Here is a 9,116-nt window from a genome sequence, read left to right on the forward strand (position 1 = left end):
ATCCTGCTTCTCAAGAATAGTTTTAAAGTAGTTCTTAGCACAAAAACTTATTTCTTGTAATTGCTAGAAGTAAATGACTTCCTTTATTATCAAGCTCTTTTTTATAAATTAGTTTTAATTTCAAGAGCGTGAAAATTTAAATTCTGCCTTTGGAATACATCTGAGCAGCTACTTCATTATTCCTAATTTAAAGTAAATATTTGACTAACACAAAAAACAAAATCCAACCTTAAGCCGTTTCTTAGTGAAATGCTAAAGGGGACTGCCAAGAATCCTCAAAAATAGGTATCGGTAAAAAAAGCAGGATTATTCTTCTCAAAATTACCAAGTGGAAAGAACTGAAGCTTCTGAGCTGCCCTTGTAAGAACAGGAATTAAATGCTTAAGGCAATAAGAAGCGAAATAAAGTTTAAACTTGTACAGGATGTGGTTTGAACTAAGTAAGGCGTTATTTTAAAAAGAACGCTTACCAGCATAACTATATTAGACTAAATTTTCTATTTGGTAGATTTACTCTGCTCCCCAAAATCCCTATTATTATGAAAACATATACACTCACACAATGTATGTCTTAATAATGTTATTATCAATAACTTAGTTGTAACTATGAGCATTGCATACGTGGGGAAATTTAAGTATGATTTTTTACGGCTAATACAGTAAAATACGTAAGAAGAACCACCTTCAAACTCATAATTTTTCGTTTGTGAAGTCTAAATAATGCTTCGACCTTCATTATAACATGTGCTACAAAAATGTTTGATCAGTTTCTCAAGAGAGTAAGTAATAATGAGGCACTAATTGTTTTACAATGAGCCTAAGCATACACAAAACTCCTAATGAATATTTAACCAGCACTTACATTTTCACACTGCATCCTTCTGGGTTTTATGTGGGAAACATTGAGTCCATCAATAACAATATCAAACGGAAGTCGATTTTCCACAAATGTTTGAAAGGCTTCAAATTCCTGAAATAAACAAACAAACAAACAGAGGGGATGAATATGTTGAGTTTAACAGAAACAGATTTCATTCAGTTTTTATTAAAAAAAGAAAGAGAAACAAAGCCTAAATCTTCCACTTTTGCTTCGTTGGCTACATTTCACGTCTTTACTTGTGTATTTGCTAAAACAACCACAACGACAACAACAAAAATCTTTAAAAGCCAGAAGTGCTACAGTGGATACTTCCAATATAATTTTAAATTACATTACAACTGAAACCCAAAGCTTTACAGTCGTCCAGATTTTCAAAATTATAATCCAAACTGTACACTTTATAAAGATACACGCTATAGTCATTGTTACACAACAGCTGCAAGACAAAGCAACTTTACATACCAGTAGACTGTGACACTATCACTAACTCTTAACATTTCCAAATGTAAAAGAAGCATTTTATTTAGTTTCTCTGCAAGAATTCTGAAATCTCTGAATGCCAGTCTTTGGATAACAGACCTTATTTAAATAAAAATGCACTTAGAAACACAGACCTCCATTTGTGAGAAATACACATCTTGAAAGCCAGTAAAACAAGGAACTTTCCTACTAGGTCAGAAATGCAGCGATTGAGCAAACCAACAGCATCTATCCAGTTTTTCCAAAAGAAGGAAAACCACAATTGCTTTAGGCTTGAGACCCCGTAGGAGGGGAACAGAATACAAAGTAATAATAAAATCTTCAGGAATACCTCCCTTGATTTATGAGGAAAGATTTAGTGCTTTTAGCAGACACTTGCACTAAATTTCTATTTCCTGCTTCTGACTGTTTTTAATAGACACAGGAACCCTAATCCATCCTGATGGGTAGTGACCTGGTTTCATAAATTACCTTTCTAGTAACAGGTAAGACTTATTTATCAGGTAATAGAGGTTTCAACACTCCAAAGCTATAAATGAACTTTCATAGAAACTCAAAACAGTTGCAAATGTCATGCTTTCTGCTCAAAATTCAAGATGCACTTTTCTAATCTTGCCTTCACTCATGTCGCCATATAGCAACAGATAAGTCTGAAGAAAAAACATGCCCTCAACACCCAAAGAAAAACCTATACAGCATTTACAGCTCTTCCTCGCAGAAAGGAATGAAAGAATTTATTTGTCCAGAAAATACATTGCTGTCAGGCAGTAACAAATGATCACCAACTTCAAATTTAGTCACAATGCTTACGACAAATTAATCTAGGAAAAGGGTTACTTGTATTAAGAGTACAAACCAACCATGTGAGATGAGGTGTATGGTCAAAAGGACACTGACAAGAACACAAACAACACAGGGTTCATCTAGCACCACCAGAATCAATTGCCTTTTATGTGATCTTTCACTTCTCCATGGCTTAAATAAATGTTATTATTGAGAAAGTATAAAAAGCTGGGCAAGAAAACGATCATCTCAAACAAAAAGAAATCACTGGCACTTGTGAAGTATTTCCTCCTGCCCCCCAGCCCCAATCTCAATGTATTTTATGTAGGTGAATAAATATTCTCATCGTCATCTGACAGGGACACCAAGACACAGAAAGGAAGTTACAAAAGAGGAAAAACAAATGCAAAATCAAACAACAAGGATGCCTGACTTCTGGGCTTATGCCACCCAGTGGTCTTCCCCATGGTTCAAAATCAGACGAGTCATCACTGTAATACTGGACGGCCATCTGAAATGTGGGAAAGATTAAAAAAAAAAAAAAAAAAGGAAAACACACACAGACCAAATGAAGGTAAAATAGGAGAGTTTTGAGACAAATATGAGTGAAAATGGAAAAGACAAAAGGAAGCGGAAGCAGATGAAAATGCATGGTAAACAATCCAATAGAGACAGAGTATTATTTTTCTAATGCCAACAAACACCAATGTTATTTGAAGTAACATGGTTACAGTCAAGTAGACATTCTTACGAAGTATAACGTACACGTAAGCTTGTCTTCAAGGGCTCTGTTCAATATAAAACAAACACTTGGTGGAGAATTTTTAAAGTGGTATTTTATTTCAAGTGACAATAGTTTTGGAGCAGTTCCTGAATGTATGGGTTTTCCCTGACGGGCAGAGTAGAGTAACAGTTCGGTGGGTCAGCGCTCCCCTCTGCCCACTCTTTGCTTGGCTCCCTGTCCTCTCCAGGCAGGGCAGATGGAGGAGACGCTGCCAGGAGGGTCCTGCTGAGAGGCACCAGGATAGGCTCAGCACCTCCCGGCAGCCAGTTCCTGTCTCTCTGGGGTTTACTTTTGAAACTGGGGAGAAGCTGCAGCCTTTTCAGGGTCATTCCCTTGGCCACTCCACCTTTCCCAGCCATTTCCTCCTGGCCACATCTCCTACTCCTTTCTCAAAAGGTGCCCGACAGCATGCCTCTGACAAGACTCCCAGATCTGCTCAATTGTTCTGCCACACTACCAGTAAACTGCCTGCAAGGCAGTAGGGAGAGAAAGTTTGCTGCCACAGGAGACATGCACACAGGGAGATGAGGAGTTAATAGCAGAACAAGTGCAGAAGACAAATGGCTCAGTTTAATTTATGTCATCAAATACAGAAGACTCCAGTGAAAAGCCTTAGACAGACTGAAAATCCCCAAGGATCTGTTCATTTTCTTCTCACCATCCACATTTCCCCAGCAACATGAGTGCTCCTTTCCTTTTGCAGAAGAAAAATACATAAAGAACCACAGAGAAGATGCAGGTCTGCTCCCCTGGGAGACAGTTTTTGAGTCGCCATATTTCCCATCCTCTCTGGTCACAGGAAAGGAAAAGGACGAAGCCCAAGAATAAGCAGCAGGCTATGTAGTACGAAAGGTTATTCAAACATACACAGACTTATGCTATAAGAGAGCAAGTATACCATTTGAAGGATGCTGATTTTTTCAAAGATCAGGATTTGTCTGGATTTTACTTACAGACACAGTAATAAAGAGATAATTCACCCATGATTCTCTGAAGATATTTCCCTCACTAGCCAACTGTAGTAAGAAACTGAAGATCTTCTTTATAAGCAGTAAATGAAGTAGAGCACAGCTACAGCTAGGGTACAGCTGATCAAGAGAAGCCAGACACAATAATCACCAATGCAGTTCAACGATGACGTGCAGGTTGGTTTAAGCAAAAAGACGTGAGCTATTCAGACAGGCTTCCTCTTCCAAATGGAGAATGCAACATATGATCTACGCACAGCCCTGTGTATGCCACAGGAACATTTACATGGAAACTTCCTCCTGAACATGAGAAGAGGCACTTCTGATGAATCCTTGCAACATGCCAACAAGTAGCAAAACATATCTGTCTCGGTAAGAGCACTGAAACAAACACGGCAAACCTTACATTTAATTCGTAAGGGACAAAACTTTAAAAACACATTCAGCTCTGAACGCTCGGGAGGTACAGAGAAGTGTTGCAATACAGGAAGGCTGTTGCCTCACTGCAGAGTCCCCCAGCAGCCCAGGCTCCCTGCCACAGGAACACGCACAGTGCCCCAGGGTGCACACGGGAGGCTCCACCAATATCCTGTCTCACACCACCTACAAAAGAAAAGGGAATTTTAAAAAACCCACCTGATTTCATCCATTGCCTAGCTGGGAAAATAGGGGAATGCCAACTACGCAACTGTTAGAAATGATTCACCACACCTTCTAATAAGAAAACTTACCTTTGCAAATGGACACCACGCTGACTAAATCAATTTGGAAGTAAGAGCCAGACATAACAAACCCATGATGGAATTTATCTTGACTTGAAGAATTAAAGATATTTAAAATAATTTTTTGTGTAACCACTAGCGTGTGGGTGGCTCAAGTCCATTCATATCTTGGCTAAAGCATAGAACAGTCGCATTTTTTTGGTATTCCACACCAGCTGGATGACTCATGTGCTATTTTATACGGGCATGTACTGGGGCTGCCACAGAAAGAGGGGTTTCTACCTTCTCCCTTCCTTCAAACATTCAGTCCTAGCTTTGCCCCCTCCTCTACCTACACTTACACACATCTACATCTACACACACATTTGTTGGCAGAAGAAAGACTTAACGGAGCCAAGATGAACTCAGCCACTATAACAGTCATTAGCCCGCACCAGTCCCCCTGTTCAGGTCACAGCACGAAGGTTTGTCCTGGCCTGAAACCGCAGCCAGGACACAAAAAAGGAATGAGACTGGTAGCAGGTGAGACAACTGGGATCAACTTTTCCCATAGGTAGCCCTGACTACGCTCACTGACTGGATCGTGAAACTACAACTTTTTATGAGATTTATCGCTCAGCCTGGAGTATTGCAGCAAAACAAGAGTCAGAGGCTGTTTTTTAAAAACTGAAGTATAGGAGTTATTGTTTGAAAAAGAATGAAAGAAAAAAGATTGGTTTTGCTATTTGAAACCATTCATTTAAATTATTATTTTTTTTAAAAGTGTGACCTCAGACTTCAAAAGTCTGGCTTACACAGACAATAATATTTGAAATAACAGTAGTAATAAATCTGAAAAGAGGTCTTTTTTCTAAGAGTATTAATACTATTTCAACTTCTGTAAAAACATTTAAAACCAGAAATGTATGTTTTGCTTCCAACATCAGTGCACACACAGACTATAAGCCTTAAAAGCACAACAAAAAGAGGGGAGGAATTAATTATTAGTATTTACAGATTTACTATGTTAAGTATGATAACATAGAAATAAACATTACAATTGAAGACAAAACAAAGAAAACATAGCTAAACAAGCATGTCCTTTGATAAGAGCAATGAGAGTAACTGAAATGAGTATTTTGAAATAATTTTAGTGTCTGTAACAGACCTAAGGGTTTGACAAGTTTCGTATCACAGAAAGGTTAGATCATTGAGCATTTTTCTCCTCAAGTCTAAATAGGAAATACAGCATGGTATTTCTCAAATTCTTCAACAATCCAAAATGTCTACTGATCTAAATGCCCAAAACCAAAGTAATATAACATACAAAGGAGATACAGGAGCAAATCCATAGAGGACTTTTAAATACAAAAAAAGGCTATTATGCTCATGCCAACACATGGAATTTGAAAAAAAAAAAACGTGCGGGGGGAATTTAAAAAAAAACAAACAAAAAACAAATCAACCCAACCAAAACCTATTAATACAATTGCAGAAAAGGCTACTTGTCACTTCTGCTAAACAACAAAGTTTATGCCCACTCATCAGGAATGGTGGAGAGTCACTAAAGTCCCATTAAAAAGTGCAAAACTACAGTATTCAAAATACATTGTTTCCAGAAGCATTCACAATAGTTTAAGCTTTATTGAACAGAAAAAGTAGGGCTTTCCCTCTCCATATTAAATGACAATATATTCAAGTGCAAGGAAAGAGCAAATTCTAATTAACAGAATATTATACTGCACTTCTGCAACTCTACCCTTATTATCAAACAGGGTGTTTTTCAACACCGTAAGAGCAGCTTTTAGAGAAATGAAAACATTCACTTTTTAACAGTTTCATAAAATACAAAGTGATGGGGGTTGCTTTGTTTTCCACAGTTTCTTGGTATCAGAAGAAAAACAAAGGAATGAGCATTAGAGTGTGAGAAATAAAATTCAGCTGTCAAACTGAAATCCAGCCAATATTTTTTTTTTTAAAGCGCCTTGTTGGAGCACTCTTAAATCTATTTCTTGCTATGCCTGAAGGGTTTGAATATTTCCCCCACAGTTTCAAAGCTTGGAAATCCCCTTCAAACCCTCATAAGCAGGAAGGCTTTTCTCAGTTTTGTGTATCGTATCACTATGTACTCTGGATTGTACGCAATTTGTTTGTCCTCTGTTACATGCGTCTAGAGTTAACAAATAACCCAGAAGTCACAAACTCCTGTGGCTGTAGCCTTCAGGGATAGCATCACAAACAGGAAGGTGCTCACTCACAGGCACATTGACAGCCCGGCTGAGATGTGCTCTGTGTTGCCTCTTCTTCGTAGTCCTCCATCAGCAGCAGGCAGTGCTGTCACGGGACTTGTTCCTGCCTGCCTACACCAGGCAGCCCCAGGTCAGTCACAAGGTCCATGCAAAACCTGGACCTCAACAATCCAGGCAGCGCAATTCTGGGAGGAACAAGCAGTTTGTGCTGCTATCCTCAGTGGAAAAACACCCTCATCTTTGCAAGGTTGCCATCGTAAGTACAAGAGCATAGAAATGGACCATACCAAGCTTTCTTTTAAAAGAGACGAACAAACAAAACCTTGCAAAGGCAGAAATATTTTGAATTCACAGTGCTTTCAAAATTAAAAATACTATTTTGGAATCTTTTCTTCTTAGGGCAAACCACCTAACAGGTTGCTAAACAGGGGACAGATTGACTTGAATGCATGCTTAAATACAATGTAATGGGCATTACAGAAAGACAGTGGAATAATAAAAAGCAATGCATCATGCACGTCATAGAAAAGACATTGTCCCAAGTGAGTGAGGCAGACCAGCCTCACTTAATTACAGACAGTCCGTAATACCCATGTGGAAAAATGCTACATGAATATCAGACAGCCAGATATACCTCCATGCGGCTTTCTCTGCTATGCTGGTACAAGCGGTTGAAGCAAATCTGAACAAGGAACTTGTCTGGCTGAAAAAACACCCACAAGAAAACAAAACATTGTTTTTTCATGTAGGTTTGTGCCCTGCTTACCATGGCGCTGTGCTCACTTGTTTCCTGGCACACTTGCAGGGGCCAAAGGGAGCAGGAATGAACAGCTGGCAGGGTGGTAAAGCTACTTATGCTAGTTTAAAAATCACACTGCTACCAAATGCTTATGCTAACTAATATTTGCCATCTCAAGAGAAACAGCAACTGTTCTGGGGGACCGGATGGCACCACATGTTCTACCCCTATTTTAATATTTCTAGAAACAATCCAGAGCATTTTAAACGTAGGCAGCCAGCATCTGTGTACGCTGTAATATGGTTGAACCAGTCACTAAAAATTGTGCAAACCTTCTGGAATAATATGATCTGATAGACTTTATTGTGCACACCTTTTGCAAAAGAGTATCTCTCGAAATTCTTTCTATGTGTCAATGAAAAAGTAGGTAAAACAGAACCAGATGTCACTAACCAGATTTTCAAAAAAACTAACACAAGACTTCATAACAAGCTACTAAACCACTGAACTAGTTATAGCATTTAAAAAAGGCAGAAAAGAAAAAACAAAGGGTCATGCTAAAAAATTAACAGCATCTTTCAACGTTCTGTACTAATTCAAATATATATGAAATATTTTACAGATATTTAGGAAAGAGGATGGCACAGAAGAAGCCAAACAAATGACAAATACAAAACCAAATTAAATTTAGCATCAGAAACAATGCATAATATAGGAAGAACACACTTATATTTTACAGATTTCTGGAGGAACTGCAATAACTTAAATGATCATCATAGTGTAATGAAAACATATGCTAAAATTGCTGATGTTCTAAAACAAATCTAATCAAATCCTAAGAGATAAGGCATTGGCTAGATAACATGAAATTATTATAACCAGTTAAGCTATTCCCATTACCACAAATTATAATGAAGCCCTGTATTAGACAATTCCACATAGGCACCTCCAGCATCAGAAGAGTCTGTCTTTGACCACACCTGGAGACCAGCTCCTCAACTTAGAAGGACATTTGGTAATGAACCAAAGGACCAAATGGTAAAGGACCATTCGATAATGCTTAAATTCCAAGAGGTAACTTTTCAAAGCGTCTTAAATCAGTATGTGCTCACACTGATTTCACTTTAGAAGTATTATCACAGAACTTTGCAATATTCAGAGACAGCAAACACTTTAAAAAAGGATGACAGTGTATTCAGTCTGCATTATGTAAACATGTCTCAAGATCCTTAGTGGAATGCATGAGCTGCAAGTAAAGGACTGTGTATCCAAGAGGTTCCTGATAAAATAATCTCTTTAAAAATACTTTTAAAAAAGCTACTCAGATAATTCATATTAGTTTAATTCTTTAGTTAAAAGTTACTGTTCACACTTCGTATTTATGGTTCTGTCTGCCTCTGTGATCAGCTAATGAACAGGAAAAAAATATTTTATCTAGGTATGCCATTCTTAAACCTTGGTGAAATTCTTCAGTTTCTTCTATTTACCTCAATTTCTTCTTATACATTCTAGATAATGCAAGGACAATACAGA

The 9,116-nt window shown here is 38.0% G+C and overlaps 1 protein-coding gene across 3 annotated transcripts in view; it reads right to left on the bottom strand.

Moving 5' to 3' along the window:
- PRORP (protein only RNase P catalytic subunit) overlaps window positions 1-9,116 on the bottom strand; it is a 54,537-nt gene that overhangs the window by 28,747 nt on the left and 16,674 nt on the right. For all 3 annotated transcript variants that reach the window (XM_054197809.1, XM_054197810.1, XM_054197808.1), the window contains exon 5: window positions 862-969. In XM_054197809.1, coding sequence (XP_054053784.1) covers window positions 862-969 — 108 coding nt within the window. The remainder of the gene's footprint in view (window positions 1-861; window positions 970-9,116) is intronic.

Source organism: Rissa tridactyla, chromosome 4, assembly GCF_028500815.1.
Source record: "Rissa tridactyla isolate bRisTri1 chromosome 4, bRisTri1.patW.cur.20221130, whole genome shotgun sequence".
Taxonomy (NCBI): Eukaryota; Metazoa; Chordata; class Aves; order Charadriiformes; family Laridae; genus Rissa; species Rissa tridactyla.